Raw genomic sequence first — 18,879 nt, 5'->3', positions numbered from 1 at the left:
CAGCGCCAGCAGCACTACTATAATAGGCATGCCAAACCACTGCGTCCAATTAAACCTGGAGAAACTGTGCGCATAAAGCTACCCAGTCAGAAAATCTGGACCACTGGCACCTGCACAGGACATACTGGTCCAAGCAGCTGCGATGTTAAAGTCAGTGGGACAGTGCATAACGCAAGCTGATTCGTGCAAACGAACTACCCATCCTTGACCTCAGTGAGCCTGAGCCATCGACATCAAGCACAGATATTCCACCCCAACAGGAGCAAGCCAGACAGCCACCTGACCAAGCATTTGGCGCCCGTCCCCTAACCTGCTCAATTACGCAGATCACAATGCACCCGCAGACAGCCTGCTCACCTAAATAACTTTGTTACCTAATGAACTCTTATTTAATCAAATTAGATGTTGACCGGATGACTTTTTATGTTTTCTTTAGGCCGAAACAATGTGTGATCCTTGCTTTTCTTTATGAGAAGAGAGATGTGACGAACTACTGTGGTTTACCGCTAGACCGCAAGAACTCACCAACGTGTGGTACATGCTTGTATCTTGTATTACAGGAAATAGTTTCTACATTTTTGCTAGCCACATCGGCACATGTATTCATTCGCATATTGCCTGCTGAACAATAAATGTTGTTTTGTTACTTAAAAGGTACCCGCTGTCTTTACAACCTGTTTTTGGAATTTTGTTATTGTTCTTCTAATAAATCTCTTTCAGACAGAAAATTTTGCTTTTTGGGGTGCACACAGATGGAAGTTTAATTCTGTGAATTAAGAATGACGAGAAATAATAAGAAATCTAGCGTGAGACCGTTTTTGTTACGCAATTGTACAACAACATTGTGCGCAAAGCCTAGCCTCTTTCTCAAAGTGAGTCTTCGCTTATATGGTTGATATGGAAGCTGAGGGTAACTTGGAAATGGGCTATTGCACAGAATTAACCAGAAATTGGGCTGTTCTCAGTCAATCAATTTTTTCACAGCTACAAATTAAATTATTCATGAAATGGGCACTGTATCTTTACATCTGAAAGGTAGAAGATTATCCTGGACATTCATTTGCTAATAAACATGTGAAGCAGTATCTGGCAAACTCATACCGTATATACCTGTGTATTAGTCGATCCCGTGTATAAGTCGACCCCCAATTTTTGAGGACAAAAACTAGATTTTCTTAATTTCCAGGTGAGAATTTCTTGGAAAACTTATCTTGTATTTCTTAAAATTATCTTTCAGCTACCACAGATATGTAAACAAATCACAGCATGTTTCAACGTGCAGTTTTAAAGCTTATTATGGCACTATACGAACGTTTTACCCAGTTTAGCAACACATGTGCATGCAGACTTTTCGATGATAATTTTTGTAAAATGCTCACAAAAATCAAACGTAAGGATTTCAAACAAGCCTTTTTAAGTGCGAAGAGATTAAAAGTGGCTTTATAAGACAGGCAAAACACCAAAGAAGCTCACGACTTTCAGAATGACACCATAAACAAAGTGCAAAGCGTGTGTTGGGAACTTGGTAGTCAAGCCTTGAAATCGGTCAAGTACAGAAGTCCTCGCAGTCGTATCCTGCCAGGTTACCAAGCAGAGAAGTTCCAAGCGTGAAAGATATTTTCTCCGAGCGGCTTTACTACAGCTTTATTTAAAGGAAAAATATTGGTTCTTTATGACAAAATTGAGCCAGTGAGTGTCTACAAGATTCAGGTTAAAAAGTTAACGGATAAATGTTGATGCATTTTAACTTGAAGCTCTGATATGGAGAGACAGATCGCTAAGCGAACGTACGTTGTAAACTGTGCTGCCGTTTATCACGTTTGTTAACATTGAAAGATAATTATTATGCTAATTATTTGACTGGCGCTTGGATCTCAAGTTTTGAACCATGTATAAGTCGAGGGCAAATTTTTGGACTGATTTTTAGGTCTTGAAAGGTCGACTTATACACGGGAAAATACGGTATGCCCACATCACCAGTGATAGGTTTGAAACGTTGGGCATCCCCTCTGTTGCTGTTTGTTTTGGGCTTAATTCCTACTGCACCTAAATGGAAACATGTAAGGTAAAACAGTTCACACGTACCTCTTCTGTCTGCCAATAAGTTCACCAATGTTTGTGTTACAGTGAAACTTGGTAATGACAGGGCCTTTCGATCTGAGGCTGATGGATTCAAATCACTTGGCTGAAGAAATTGAGTGTTTTCCATGTTATGAGATATGTTTCTTTGTAATTGTTTCCTCAACGAACCTGAAAATATTGAAATAAAACAATCAAGTTAATTATGTACTATATAATGCTCGAAGAACAAATCATGGAGAAATAAATGTGACCCTCCATACGAAAACATGTCTTATGAAACACGGAAATTTGGGTGAAACCGGGTTTTAAAACGGTTTCCAAAGGGTTTCAAACTCCCGAAACTGGGTTTCCAAAGGGTTTCTAAAGAGTTTCCAAAGGGTTTCTACAGAGTTTCAAAGGGTTTCCAAAGGGTTTCAAACTACTGAAACTGGGTTTCTAAAGGGTTTCCAAGGGGTCTCTAATGAGTTTCTAAAGCGTTTCAAAAGGGTTTGAAACTCCTTGAGGGTTTCCAAAAGGCTTTTAAAAGTGTTGGCAACAGTTTTCAAGAGTTTATATTGTTTTTAAGGTGGCCGAACACAGTTTTCGCACACACTTTTGCTGATGCAATTCAGCGCGCGCACAAGGATTGAAAAACAAACATGCCTTCAATAGAGCGATCATTTTATTTACTCAACACCCGCACTATATGCACTATTTTTCTCCATTATTGAACGCAGTGTACTGATGCCTTTAGTCTTTTATTACAAAGCTATGTTAGAAAAGGTAACGACGCAAAGAACCCAGCAATTCTCAGCTTTTTCTTTGTTACCAAAAGAACCCAGTTAAATGCAGCGCATGCGCAGTTGCTCGAAAAATTGAGACTGATTGCTTTTGCAGAAACTTGCCGATTTCTAATGATCCAGTTGTTAGAATTTCAAGAAATTTGGCAAAAAAATAATTCAGAGACCACGCGAATGATCTATTGCAAAAAATCTGAATTTTGACATAGGGAATTTTTAGTAATACAGAACATGCAGTGAAAACGATTTACGGCAAATTACGAAAGTCGCCTATGTCAAAATTTTATTAGAACAGTGTTGACAGAAGGGATTTAATGTCAATTCATAGTGGGCAAATGATGAAAAAAATCTAATGACTGAATTTTTTTTAAATTAACAAAAACCATTTTTTAAGCCTTGTTTTTAACCAGCCCCGTTGCCATGGTAACAGCACTCACCTTAGCCAAAATGTGAGAATAAACCCTTCTGTGGTTAACCTTAGTCTCTTGCAAAAAACGGGCACCAAAGCATAAATAGCTTTAAAGTAATGGTGAATTAGGCAGAGGCTCTTGAAAACTGTGTTCGGCCACCTTAAGGCAATCCAAAAGAAGGAACGAGAACCATTCGAACTGCACTAACAATGCCTTTAACAAATTACAGTGTCTTAATAGTTCGATGGCAGGATCAAAAGCTGACATGTTTCATTTTTTTACTTGCAAGAAAGGAAAAGTTTTGTAACGAGCAAACAGTTTAAGTGAAAAGCATAATTTCAAATTATTCGGAAAGCTTGAGAATTAGTTTAGACAAAACGTACACAGAATTATGCAGTAGCAAACAAAATATTCAAAAGAAAAGGTCGCATCCCACTCAAATATGCAAATGAGACATGTCGTTGATCTCTCATGTAAACAATAACCTATTCACATTTACATTTGCAAACGTCCAAAATTTTCGCCATTAAACTTGGTAGAAGTTTCACATGCGTTATATCTTTTGATCTTTCCACAAGTATAAATCAGTACTGAATCATGCGGCAAAATAACATGTCTGCAAAAAAAAAAATTGTAACATGCAGCGCTGTCACGCATTCGCCAGCGAACACAAACTAGAATACCTTTTTTCCCCTGACATTTTCAAATCGCGTTTTCAAAGAGTATTCGAAACATTTCTAAGGGGTTTAGTGTTTCCACGTTCCAAAGAGTTTCAAAGCATTTCAAAAGGGTTTCCAAAGGGTTTCAAAGCGTTTCAAAAGGGTTTCAAAGCGTTTCAAAAGGGTTCCCACAGGGTTTCCAAAGGTTTTCCAAAGGGTTTCAAAGTGTTTCTAAAGGGTTTCCATAGGGTGTCAGAGCGACCTCGAACCCCCTAGAAAAGGCTATTGTGGATAAGACGTGTTTTCGTATGGAGGGTCAGAAATAATTCATTTAGGCAAGACAATAATATGTGGTGATTTTAACATTCATATGGACGTTCCATCAGATGCTGACGCCATCCGGCTCAAGGACCTGTTGAACTCTATGGGTCTGGTACAGCATGTCAAACAACACACGCACATACATGGCCACACCTTAGACTTAATTATCACACGGCAGGCTGACGATATTGTGGACGGTGAGCCCCTTCCTGAGAGATACTTCTCTGACCATGCTGCCGTGATATGTAAGCTAAGTGTGGCGAAGCCTCCGCTAAGAATTAAACATGCTGAATACAGGAAACTCAAATCAATTGATATAACTAAACTGAAAGAAGATATCCGCAATTCTCAGCTATATCAAAACCCGCCTAATGATTTGAACATGCTGCTCGACTGTTATAACACGACTTTAAGATCACTATTAGATGATCACGCGCCCGTTTGTTCTTGTCATGTCTCCACTCGACCCAGGCCCCCATGGTTCAATGAAGACATAATTCAGGCTTGTAGGGACAGGAGGAAGGCCGAGAGAAGATGGAGGGCAAGTAGTCTCCAAGCAGATCTTGTAGTATTTAAAGCTAAGTGAAATTATGTCATACATTTGACGAGGAAGAGTAATGAACATCACAATTGAGAACATAAATTATTGCATTCCCTTATACATGTAATACAGGCAGAATTGTTGGTGGAACAACCTAACAAAATTCATGTGCTGAGGATCACTTGTGATTGAGTAGCATCTCCTGTCAAGGCTATTCCGGTACATTTCTTGTCAAATCATGGAACACAAACCAGAGTTAAATTAAAGGCTTCCTGATCCACTAAATACAAACACAACTGTCAACTTAGGCAACAAACTCGGCCATAGTATCCAAGATACATGTACAAAATTTAGGCTTCCATGGATGTAAGATTACAAATCATGCAAGGCCTTTGCAGCAAGCCTGATTAGTGCTGCTAGAAAAGAGATGTATAGCTAACCTGTAGCAGATGCCATCAGATCTTTCACACAGACTTGTGATAACAGTTGAGCCGATGATGGCTGACTACAAATCAGAGCACTAACTGCCTGACCTAGGACCTTGAGTAAGGTTGTGTGGATGCTTGTTGCCATCTCCTCTGATATCAAATTGCTGCTGCCTCCTTTCGATTTAGCAATGCCTGCTCGACCACAAGCCACAAGCCTCATCAAATTAACTAATAGCTGTATATCATCAAGTCCCATGATTTCTAGAGCACAAGATATCATTCCCTGTGCAAGGTTATTGCATAGCACAGAAAGCACTTCTAAGACGAGTTCTCTTGATAGGTGGACCTGTGCAGCAACAGTTACTCTTCGGAGAGCTAATGCCCGGTCATGTGCTGAAGTGATTGCTGCAGCTTGTTCACCAAGGGGTTTTCTTGTTCCTTCTTCAGAGGACTTATTAACATGGGATATACCTGTATGGTATGCAATATTTCTATTAATGGCCCATCTGCCAAGAGGGTCATCCACTGCAAATTCAGCAGGACCAGGTACAGGTTTACATTCTGTTAATCCTAGCAAAGTGAATTTGTCTTTACTGTCCTCTTCATTTTGCGGTTTGTTTGGTTCAATACTGGCATCACCTATGTTGAGAAAAAGGGCAGTACAGACAAGTCATAAAAAAACTGAGTGACACTTACTTAACTTACCGTATTTCTTGTGAGCTGTGTTCCCAATGTCACAATAATTATGATATATTGATATCTTAAGGTGGCTCCCTATAGTTTTACGATGTCACGTGTGCTGAGGATGAAAGGTCAAATAATCTGCGCACGCTCAAAGGAAAATGTCAGTGTTTTTTGATATTTTATGACGTCAACATGAGCACAAAAAGCAAAACTGACAGTGAATTTTCTCTGACAATGAATTTTCCCTTCCGTGAAATTCCGTAACATTTGGCAGACTGGTAGTAAATATTTCACTTTAGTCAGAGCATGTTTTCAGGGAAATCTATGACTAGTTTTGCAAAAATTGAAAACAACAACCTGTACAAACCCTAATTTTTTGTGTTTAAAATTCGTATCCCGCAAAATGCAATGTGCTGTGAAAATTTTGGAAGATTTCACCAACGAAATCAAGAAAATCACAAGTACTGTACAGCTATTTAAAAAAGTAAAAAACATTAATTTTGTTTGGGCATTTATAATTCAAGACTAAAACCCCAAATTTTAACAGAGATGAGAGTAAAACACTATTTAATCATTGCTTATGACATGTAATAAGTTTGAGAGGACTGGGTGTAAAATCGAATGCAAAAACAGCATTCAAAACAACACTTGCGCACAAAACGCCATAAATGATCACCCTATGGAGCCACCTTAAAGAGTATCGAGTGGAGTACGCTTACAGTACATTTTCAGTGATTCTCACTTCAAATTGCGCTTTATGCCTTTTATAGAGAGAGAATGGGTGCCAAACCAAATGTATTCATGTATATACATGTATGGAAGCAATTTATACTTTTTTCTGGTTATGTAAAGTAATTTTGACAGTGTAAAAATATGTAAATAGTGGGAAAAATATACAGACATAAGTCACCATGCTCGTCTAGGAGTAAACAATCGTTTACAGGTATATCTCTCTGGTGAACTTACTGTCTACATTGTGATTATCCTTTATGTAACTTCAAGTTATTTCATGTTACTCTCCTTACTGAGTAGAATTCTACTCACGTACTGATGCAAATGCTTTTAATTTCCTGCACTTAAAGTCATGTCTTTTGAATAACTGAAAATTTAGTTCAGCAACTGTCTGCCAAGTTTATTTGGTATAGGTAATCACACGATTTTGAGTGCAATTGGTAATAAATAAGCATGAGTACATTTTTCAAAGGCCAACAATATTGCACAAGCTGTAGGGTGAGGTCATTTTGCAGTCTTTGAAAAATATACAAGCTCCTATTCTATTCCATATTGCACAATAATGATCATTTGATTACTATGATCTACATACATTGCACATAAGCATGAACAAAATTGATTTTTAGACTTATACTGCTTAACATTGATTTTGGTGAATTTTCAGACAGTTTTGGTTCTAAAAATTGTGCATGTGGATGTAAAATGATAGATTTAACCTTACCTTGCATACTTGTTTCACAAGGTCCTAGTAAATCTGGAGCGTCCAGCAACAGGCGAGCATCATCTAATGACCTACAAAAGGTTGATTATCAAGAATTTACATTCAGGTAGTTTGCTGTTCATTTCAGGGGTAGCTTGCATTTTGTGTTTATGTAAATTTCCTCTGTTTGTTCGTTCAATTCATTTGGTTTGGTGAAAATAATGCTCATTGGCAAACTCCTTTATATGACAACAGTCAACCACAAGCAATTGCAGGCAGGCTCTTCATCTGGATCTCCCGAGGGTCATTGCTCATCTAATTGTATCCTTGCGATCTCAAAGCTAAGCCCATTAGGCCTTTGCATGTAAAGGCATTTTTGCAATAACCGAGTTCAATAATTTTGATTTATCATTCAATCACCAATAATATTTGTTTTCTTACTAAAATTACTCCCTGACAGCTGAGGGGAGCAATCTGCCATTTTTCACCAGAGATCATAGTTACAATTACGCATAAGCAGAATGTTATTTCCAGCAAAACACATTTAGATGGTACTACGCATGAAGAGACCACCATTTGTAGGCAATTATTTGCAGGTCATGTGGTTGGCTCTCAGCCAATGAAAAAGAAGAACAAAACACATCGAATGATAATCCTTTTTATTTTCCAACTTAGCAAGAATATCCCCAAAAGAAAACTTACCAGTGCTTTGTTTAACCTTTTTCTATCTTTTGAGATGCCCAAATAATTTGATAATACAAAACATAGTGTTTCATAAATAGACAACATGAAATACAGCTTCCTCCAATGATACATGTAATTTACATGATAGTTACACGTATGAAGTGATGTCCATGAAAATTGAAGATTGCTTGTTAAGAAATGAATCTCACGAAAATTCATCTCGAAATAGAAACTGCTTTGAAAATTGATTTCAAAGTTATTTTTGTTATTGATATCTTAGCCAGTTCAAGCCAAAAATATAATTATATAGAGCCTATGTTTTCGCTAGTGTCCTGAGTTCTCTAGTTCCCACGTAGTGCTGTGTATCAGAAACCATGTGTTTACTGGTACAATAAATGATAGGTTTTTGACCAATCAGAGCATGTGTAGTGTGTCAGTTATTTTATAATACACAAGATGTGAGGGGTGACATCATTATTGTAACAGAGACATGGTCTTCACAGTGTTACAACTATTGCTACAGTGAGAGAGAGTGTTGAGGTTAAGGTGGCTCGAAATAGTTTTCATTTCCCCAAACAAGTTTTACAAATTCTCTTCTAAGTACAGTTTGGTTCATCGTACCAGTACGAAATTTACCACAGAAAATGAAAGAGACATCAGATTCATTTTATCATATTTTGTTTCCAAAACCTGTTACCATGGCAACCAGATGACGAATTTAATTGTGCACTAAAATTGGAATCCTATATTAGACGTATCAGGATTGATCCTCAAAATATTTAAGTTTAAAAAAACTTATGTCGAGCAGATGAAAGAAAAAAACTACTTTTTGACCATTAGTTTCTTAATTTTATTTCCTTCCTACAGAATTTTTTAAAAATCAGTATATATAAAATTATGCAGCCAATTGCTCTTACTCATCACTGAAAATTTCAAAAAATTTTACCAACCAGAAGCGGCAATATAGACGCGCAAATTAAGGAAATGAGGGAAAATTCTGAGTTGACTAGATCTGCATGCGCAAAGTTTTTCATGTGCTCAATCAAGTCCTCACACACAGAACAGTCAGCAAAGTAAGGGAATGACTGGATGTCACCTTCCAGCTGAAATATTTGTATTTTTTGATAATGGGAGATATTTTTCCATTTGATCTTTTATGGATTACAAGAAAAAGTGACAAAATCAGGCAGGTAAAGTTTGCATAAACGTGCCTCAATATCTATCTTTTTTTATGAATTTATTTATTTCATGCATAACAAATTACAACACACTATTACAACTATACTACTTATAAAGTGATACTTATACCATTTACAATACAGTACTAAAGCGACTTAAAGAAATATGAAACTACTTACAATACAAAACAATACTTATGCTACTAAGAACAATACTAATACAGTCCCTCCTCTATTAAGCGGCCACCCTTGGGACTTTGAAAAGTGGCCACTTAATAGAGGTTGGCTGCATAATAGAGGTACAATGTAAATTGAATAGGAATGGCAGTAAGCATGATTTTATTGACTCTCTATAGCAAAATGCTTTTAAAAAGTGAACATAATTATATGAAGATAAATCCAAAATTCATTGTAACAAAACATCAAGTGCATTTCAAGCCCATGCATAGTTCTAGCTCTAACACAGAGGGCACCTAGCTGAAATGTACAGCATTTCTTCGGATCGATAATATACAGAAAAAATTCAAAACATCATTGACAAGTTTCTTAGGCCTTTTTGCATCAACAGTTAGTATGCGAAAAAATTTAGCTCCAGATATTTGACGGACAATTCATTTAAAATAATCCGTCAATACTGTTTGCCGTTTCGGGGCACGGAGTTGTAATGATGAGATCACATCATTTGCCTTTCCTACAACTAGGGCAAGGTCTTGGTACCCATTAAACTGGGCAAAGTGCCGGAGTTGGTCAGTTACACGCAAGGCTTATGCAAGGCTCTTGATTGATGGCTCTTCTAATTCCTTGTCGTAGTCATCGTTAATTGAGGTGTCTTCTGAAACAAATTGAACATCCAGATCATCATCTAGCAACTCACTTCTGACTGGTATCATCATCACAGGAAACATACTTCTCCACAGAGCATCCAATCCATTATAGTTGGCATCATGTTGGCAAGTTCCTCTCCTTCAAAGGGGTTGTCCTCGATTGGTTCATCACATGGATACAAACCAGTCTTCTGAAAGCACTTTGTGATAGTGCTTTGGTGAACATCGTTCCAGGCTTGTCTCCCACATTCAATGGCCATAAGAACATTGATAGATTTGACGATGTCGGACACATTTTTCTTATCATCAACCTGAGAGCAAACGTACCACAGCATTCGTTTTCAGTACAGGACAAAACAATTGGCAATTATACTGGCATCTAGTGGCTGTGATTTAGAAGTGGTGTTTTTTGGCAAAACTGAATGGTGATATTTGAAAACTGTCCGAATAGAGTTTGCAGATGACAGGGAGCATTATCCATAAACAGACGGATATGTCTATCGTTGCTCTTCAACAGGCGATTTAACTTTGACAGAATTGTTGTCATGATCTCTGTATTCATCTAAACTTTACTATTGGTAAAATAGGAGCAGCTGTATGGCCAGCTTGGCGACTGTAAGTTCTTAAGGCATCTTAGACAGATGGACGTGCCAATAACAACAGTATCTTCCTTCTCCCCTTCCGCATTTACAAAAAAGGCCACACCAAAAGCAACCCGTCTCATCCATGTTCCAAACATCGTGCGCATTCCACCCAGTTGTAATTTCCCTTGCACACTCGTTCCAGCTTTCCATCGTCTGCTTACTTACATCACAGCAACTGTTTTGTTGCAGATGCTGTACTTCTGCTTGAATCTTTCAAGTCAGCCATTGGAAGCGACAAAATCGGAAATCTCTAATTTTTCTGCAATTAACGTCGCCTCTTCTTGGAGCATAGAACCGGAAACCGGGATGTTAGAGTTTCTACACATTGTATACCAGTCACACACAACCTGATTCACATCTGAGTAATTGGATGAACGTTTTCTTTTTGCGTGATTCAGAGTTTCATTGTTGGCACAGGTGTCCATGATCACCTCCTTATTTTTCAGTATTGTTTGAATCTGCATCTTGCCTATTCCAAAATGGTCAGCTGATTTCCTTGATCCAAGGTTAGGGTTCTGCTTTGCAATCTCGAAGACTTTAACTTTCTATGAAATGTCAAGACATTTACACTTCTTTTGGGAAGTTGTAGAGCACATTTGTTTCGCCTTTGACTTTGTAATATTGTTTCCCTTTGGTGTAGCTGACTGTTCCTCGACGCAAGGTTTAAGCTTTGAATTTGTACACAGAGTGCATATTGACACAGTGTGCCCTGGCTTCCATCCAGGTTCTTCCTCAGAGGCAGCTACGGAACAACTTTTTGATCTGTTGCAGACTGGCTTGGCACAATGCAAACATCTATAACTTGTTTCCTGGCTGCAAATTTGACAAAAGTCTTTAGAACGAGAGCTACAATCAGTAGCCATCATTGTGAGCTATTGCTACACAACGACAGGGCAAATCAATTGCAATTTAATAAAGGAAACAATTGCCCACTCGTTTATCCATTACTTCACATTATTGCAGTGGCACGGGAAAAGTTAACACTTTTTATGACAGTTGCTTTGGATAGAAATGCATTATCTGATGTACATTTGTATGCAGCTTAAATTTAGAGTACCATTTATTGTAAGACAGTAAGCAGACAGTCCAAAGTTTATTCTATTGGCCTGAGGAGAAGATTATGGCAGAAAAAGAATCAACAAGTGTAACCGTATTACAAGAGAATTCTTTCTTTAGAGGGTACCATGAATATCAAGAAATTTGGACACCGGATACAGGCGATGAATATGAACTCAAGCGAGAGCCACTTAACACAGTTGATCACAATGCTGTAGCAATTGTCTGCAAAAGAGAAGGTGGGAGGTCTAGGAGGAAATGAGAATGAATTAAATGGCGAAACAGTTCTTGGACATGTTCCCTAGCTTATGGCCCTAAGGCTTACAAAATTTCTCAAGAGGCCAACAAAGAAGGAAGAGCTGTTGTGAAAGGCAAGCACGTAAACAGAGGGGCTGGCTTGGGTTTAGAAATTCCATGCGAGTGCTACTTCACAGGAGACGAGATCTCAATTCAATGGTTAAAATCAAAACTTGAGGAGCAAGGATTTTTGAAGATTTCCAGTACAGTAGTAATAAGGTTTTATTGTACAGATTTTGGTTGTAACAAAACAGTGGGTCATCTCTTTCTGTTGTTAGCTACTGTTATGTATGTATAGCGCCAGACGTGAAAAGTTTGCACGTGTATGTGGCTTGTGACTTGTTATAGTGGAGATTAAATTGCAGTTCTTGTTTTCTTGTTGTTATCAGTTATCACCTTATATCATCTGTCACCATTTTGCTTGGAAAGATAATTTGCTGGCCGCTTAATGGAGGTAAAAAACCATATAAATAATACACTTGCGACAACAAAAAGGTGGCCGCGGCCGCGGCCGCGGCCGCTTAATAGAGGTGGCTGTTGAATAGAGGTATCAAATACAACAGTTTACTCACAAATAAATCGGGACTTTGGAAAGTGGCCGTTTAATGGAGGGTGGCCGCTTAATAGGTGGCCGCTTAAGTAATAAGGGTCAAACTGTACTACGATACAATACAATTACTTACAATTTGATAAGTTTAATTAAGTTACTTACAAATGGATAGTAACAATTATATTTGTATTTGTTCACCTAGCCACCAATAGTTAATTTTTTAAAAAGTTGGACCATTTTTTAATAAAAGAAACTAGTTTATTCCCTGTAACCACAGTGTATTTTTCTAATTCAATTTTTTCGTTAATGAGGGTTACAAAATCTGTGAACTGGGTCCTTTTTTCATCTTGTACTGCGTTAATGTAAAGAAAAGATTTTCCAATTTTATTATGATCAGGTGATTTAGGGTTAAACCGGACGATGTGTGTTTTAAAACACCAAAGATAATTTTGTTTTGCTCCAAAGTAATGTTTCCTTTACATGCAGCGTTGTACCACGTTGTAAATTTGTTCCAAAAGGATTTAGCAATTGAACATTCCACAAATAAATGGAGTGGTATCTGATCAATGTCATGGCAATAAGGACAATCAGGTTGCTGCTTCTTTTTCATCTTGTACAGAATTTTACTTGTACACAGGATAATTATTATGAACTATTTTATATTGAAACATGGATAATTTTGCCTCATTTGGGACACAAAAAGGAAGTGAATAGATCTTTTGTCTTTCTTGAAAGATAAAGCCACATTCACTGAGTCTTCTCTCTGCAGCTGGAGGAGGGAAGTGCTGGTGATTGAGTAAAACATTGTGAATTGTTTCACATGTGAGCTTTTTGATTGCAAGTGGTACGTATTCAGTTGACTTTAGAAGACATTCCTGCGTTAGCATAGTTTTCCACTCCTGTGGTGTTGCAGATAGACGGCTGTAATACAGTAGAAAATTACCCTTGATGTTGTATTTCTGCATTAGGGTTTTAAAAGGCATCAAGGTGTTACTTTCGTTGTCAAAAAGGCATGAGAGATTTTCAATGCCAACTTTTTTCCAACCAGGGGAAAAAAAGATGCTTGTTTACTCAAATGAACTGATTATTCCATATTATTTGATTTAGCACTTCTCAAACTCATTAATAATTCATCAAGTTTAAACAAAGGAAATCATGACCGTGATAGTGTTTGGATATTTGATCTTGATTAGCATAGATTTTTACGATTTTAATTCTCCGTTTTCTCCTTAGTTTTAGTTTCGATTGAAAAGATATATCAAACACTCAAGACAGTGTTTGACCACCTTTCCAAACACCTCGAAGTTCATCAAAAATACTCCGCTACACATTGTATTTTCAACTCTCTTCTCGGTGTTGGGAAATGTGGTCAAACACTGTCTTTCTCCTTTTGTTTTTGGGTTAGTGCTATTAATTTTCTGCCAGTGGAATATTATATCTTGATAGAATTTTGGTAAGTTTTCATAGAAGGTTGCCGCCAACATTGAAAAGTAAGGATAGTGGGATAAATTTCCATGGTCTTTTATCATTAGCGCACAAGCGCTTTACCCAGACTATCTTTAACACTTTATCAAATAACGTAAAATCTAACGTATGAAGTCCCCACCCATTCTCATTTTTAATTATAGTTGGTTTTTTTAGTTTGGATTCTTATAGTTCCATATGTAATTGAATATTAGGTTATTTACTTCGTCAGTAAACCCATTTGGAGTGTCTAACACGCTGCAGATAAAAGTTAGTTTGCATATTGCCAATGTTTTGACTATATTTACTCTTCCATATGTAGGGTAGATGTGTCTCGAGAAGACCAAATGTTGAGTGTCTTTTAGGCAAGTTTAGGCAACTTTTCAAAGAAGTTTTTAATGCTGAAGTGAGGAAGTAACCAAGGGAGAGGAATTCCTGGTAGATGGAAGCAAATTACCACTATTAAAAAAAAACACACTTGCCCATGAGCTTTAAAGCGGCGCTCAAAAAGGAGGCGAAAAAAAACTACAGATGCCATATTGTTTACATTGCTTAGTGGGCTTTTGTGGGTTTTTATAACTCATGCACACGCTATTAGAACCCAGGCTACCCACACCATAAAACTATTTTGAGCCACCTTAACAAAACAAGCAGACATTAACACCACCCCTCCCCTAAAACAAATTAGTACGGCTGCTCTTGTGTCTTGAGTAAAATAAAACACACAAAGTTCATTTTGCCTGCCATATTAGATGTCTTGGCTGGTAACACTGACAACAACTATGTTTTGGCATGACATAGCTCTAACTGTCAGTTGACTTACAACTTTGTTCCTTTTAAGGCAGCAAGTGTCCTTGTCTCCTCAGCTTTGGCAACGTGTCTTTTATGGCACTCAGGACATAACAAGTAATAAGGGTGTCCAGTTCCACAAGTCCCACCAAACCAGCCATCAGTGTAAACACCATCACTTCGGTAACCATGACGACTGCAGTTGCCTCCACAACCTGGATGAGAACTGTGCATGTGCCGACTGATGTTTTGAACACTTACTTGACAAATATCACACCTTGCTGTCGAATCAGATGAATGGCTGGCCAGCTGAAAGGGAACAGTGTAAAATTACAATCAAAGTCTCCAGGACACCACTACCATAACAAATATAGATTGCAATGGTAAGTTTAAAAACTAATGCACCTATCAATGTTAAGCCGCTGGGGGGGGGGGGGGGGGGGGGAGGCCGGGCATAGGCAGGGGTTTTGACATAACAAGTCTGCCCATGGTTGGGACTTCTGATCATTCGCTGAGTCCCGGGGGTCAGAACTTTTGACTTCAACCATTAGTAGACTGGGCCCTAAAGACGCCATGGATATCCGCCATCTTGGATGACCGAGAATAAGTGGAAACAAACTGTACAGAATTGGAAGAAAACAATGTTCCAGATCGCTGACTGTGCATAAGATGCTCAGAAGTTTGGTGTTGAACTGAACATTGCTGTGCACAGATATTCTGTAAACAAGGCCTTTGTTACAGATCTTAGTTTTTCCTTAGTTAAAGGTTAACTCCATTGCTAAATGTCATTGATTTGTATTTTGAAAGTTGTGTATGGAAAGAAGTTTCCGAATCCTACATAACACAAGGCTGTTTTTAATTTAAGCTCAAATCAATTGAAATTATGAAACATCTTACAGGATAGTGTTCTGAATTCACCTTCATACATTCAATTTGCAATGCAGGTTGTTTCTAAGCATGGTTATAATTTTAGTGCTAAAACGAAATTGAATGATTGAACTTCATTTTTATGAGCCTACCATGTGCAGTGTATTATTATGAATTAGTGAATACATCTAAGATCTTGAGCCTCTTATACTGTAGGGCTTTTTTCATATTTCTCTACTACAGATATAGGTTAACATTTTATTTCCATCGTTTCTGTTTAAAATGTAAGTAATAAAAATGTCAAAATGGTGTAGGACATTAGTCGTGATAAGAATTTCCATGGTTTCTGTCTTGTTTAGTCTTATAAGTTTAGGCAGTCGTCACAATTTTAAAATAAATTAGGTGACATTTTTATATTAAACAGACGTTGCATTTTGAAGTTGTTGCTTTGTAGCCTTTCATTTACAACTTTTTGATGTTTAATTCTTTTTTTTGACAGACCTATGCCTTTTCCTAGATAGAGATGGAGAATTTGCATTCTTTTGAACAACACTAACATCCCCGGGATGGGGAATTTGCAATCTTTTAACCAAGGTTAATTTCCCTGGGGTTGGGCATTTGAACTGAAAAGATGATCAGAGTTCAAATCCCCCGCCTTTGCCCGGCCTCCCCCCAGTGGCTTAATATTGATAGCTGCATAAGCTGGCTCACAGTAGTAATTATCGATTCCTTTCAGTCTTGGGGGGTGGCTTTTTACAACAAACATTAGAAAAATTAGAGTGGCTCTAAACCCACACCAGGAATGTCTTTCAACTTGGCAAAAATAATTTATTTTAACATGCTGATGACAACTAGGAAATAAAAAATAGGGCTCACAATATAATCATTAAAAGCTGAAATTAAGGGTGGGCCCTTAACTGGTAATCAAGTTGCTATGGTAACCTTTGCATCACAAAAATGAGCATAATTTGTTTGACACCATTATAACAGCATCGGCTGAAAAAGACTGGTAGTATTTATTCATTAAAAAAAGTGCTGAAATATTGTGGAAACTATTGAGCCACCTTAAAGCACCCAAATGGAGCTCGTTTATGATCAGAGTATTTTCACAGAGTCATGCTTATTATTTTCAAGAATGAAAGATCATGAAACAAAAACTGCTCAAACTATTTGAGTTTTGGAAAGAGACTACATTCCATTTTCAGCTTTGTTCAGGTTTCAGTATGTTTTGAATATCATAGCTATCATAAAATTATTATATCAAAATAGGAAGCTCTAATGGCCTTTATGTTGCAAGACTCCAAAGAAAACAATCCTCACCTCTGGAAAGAACAATCCAAGAAGCTCCCTATCAGTTCCTGGTTCAAAGTCACTATCATCTAAATCCATATCAATTATTCCGTGCGTCACATCTTCTGCTTCGACAGAGCCTCTCACTGCTGTCTGTTCACTTTCATCTACCGGCAGCAAAGCACTTCATTAACACTATTCACAAACGTTACATTTGATATAATATAAATTATTATCAAGTCTCTAAATTCTGCTTACATATGTTCCATTTGTACACAAATTGTGAAACCAAGAAACCGAGATAAATTCAGGAAAAATTAACCTTGAAAGATTCATAGCAAATAACCAAGAAAACAGAGATAATCAAGGTGCAAAGATTGTACTATGAAACACTACATTCTTATATAAAGACTTGCATAAATCCCGAACATCTGTCAACCTAGGCCAAGAATTAATATTTAAGAAACCAAAATAATGTGAAGATGAGATCTCTGGCAATTAATGTTTTCTAGATGCCCTCAAGAGCATTAGTCCTGCTGTTAAGGGACAAAATTGTTAGTTTTTTGATAAAAGCATCAAACTTGGCAGGGTTACTAACCTCTATAAGACAAATATTTCCTGATATGGAGCCATGCTAAATTTTCTTCCAGAACCATGGAATGCGCATGTTGAAAATATGGCATATAAGGCCCTTACATGGAAACGAGGCTGATGCAAAATACCAACAACAAATTAACTATTGCCTTGAGTCTTAAATTATGTCACGTGATAGTCACGTGACGATTATGTTCAATTACCAGCAAAGCAATACGCACTGATGAAATCATTACCATTTTTAGAACTACCAAAGAAATCATTCAAACTCAGAATTAAAAATAGTTCGCAGGATCATTTCTAAATTAAAATGCCAAACAAACAAACAAACAAACAAATGTTATCTATCAAATCACATTCTTTTCCCACTTTTTCTTTTTATTTTATTCACTTTTTTTCTAACTTTCTATTTTTCTCTATTTATCGTAGTAATAATAATAGTAATAAAAGTAATAATAATAATAATAATAATTAAATCATTTGTAACTATTGATAGACTGGCCGTCCTAGACTAGCATAGCTATCCGCAGGCCAATCCAACTGTAAAATGTAGGTTTTATCAAGAAATAAAATGATGATGATGAATGATGATGATTTTTTACATACCAGTTCTATTATTTGCGATGTAGATTCTATTATCTAGACTAGGAAATTCAAACCTTGAATGTATGCTTTGGATGTGCCAAAAACGTAATATCAGACAAAAGTATATATCAAATCGAGGCTGAGATACAGAGTCAATTTATATAGGTTTGATTGACATGATTTTCTTGAGTTACTTGCTTACTGTGATTGAGACACCTTTTCTATTTTGTGTTTGAAACTTTCAAATATGCCGGAATAGATCAGGTATGTCACAACGCTAGCTGAACTTTTTAGTCTGAAGGAAACGTTTTGAAAAAACAGCTTTTTTTGGCTATAACGTTCCTAAGCCTGCTTTTAAAAGCGCTGACTGAATAAAGGTTCTTTTAGTTGTAATTTCCATCACAACTGCACAAACCGGTACAGGCAAGATTAGCCTTCAAGCATATGTTAATTTTGTAAGAGAACAAGAGTTTCCAATCACTTTGCTACAGTATTTTTCAAAGGAAATGCAGAAAAAATGTAAATAGCATTAAAATGTAAAATACATCAATCATGTCAATTTAGATAATGCAGCCTATGAATCTGTTTAGGTTGCTTTTAAAGTACGTTCTAAACTTAAATGAGCAAACAACGAAACTTGCAATACGACCTACTGGATGGTATATTTTATGTCTGTAGGAAATTTTGTCTTTAATCTTTAATCTTTAATCGTTACTTATAT

The 18,879-nt window shown here is 37.1% G+C and overlaps 1 protein-coding gene and 1 pseudogene across 6 annotated transcripts in view; one reads left to right on the top strand and one right to left on the bottom strand.

Moving 5' to 3' along the window:
- Nucleotides 1-18,879, bottom strand: part of LOC110067114 (putative E3 ubiquitin-protein ligase HERC1) — a 302,388-nt gene that overhangs the window by 109,079 nt on the left and 174,430 nt on the right. For all 6 annotated transcript variants that reach the window (XM_089295099.1, XM_089295101.1, XM_089295095.1 and 3 more), the window contains 5 exons: nt 17,010-17,146; nt 14,857-15,131; nt 7,358-7,428; nt 5,233-5,859; nt 2,086-2,250 (listed from right to left, as the gene is read on the bottom strand). In XM_089295099.1, the coding sequence (XP_089151225.1) occupies nt 2,086-2,250; nt 5,233-5,859; nt 7,358-7,428; nt 14,857-15,131; nt 17,010-17,146 (1,275 nt within the window). The remainder of the gene's footprint in view (nt 1-2,085; nt 2,251-5,232; nt 5,860-7,357; nt 7,429-14,856; nt 15,132-17,009; nt 17,147-18,879) is intronic.
- LOC110067121 (uncharacterized) lies at nt 4,301-4,885 on the top strand (annotated as a pseudogene).

Source organism: Orbicella faveolata, unplaced genomic scaffold, assembly GCF_042242905.1.
Source record: "Orbicella faveolata isolate gen_17 unplaced genomic scaffold, um_ofav_v1 contig_26, whole genome shotgun sequence".
NCBI lineage: Eukaryota > Metazoa > Cnidaria > Anthozoa > Scleractinia > Merulinidae > Orbicella > Orbicella faveolata.
The sequence above is the reverse complement of the archived record's forward strand: the minus strand, read 5'-3'. Positions and strand labels throughout refer to the sequence as shown.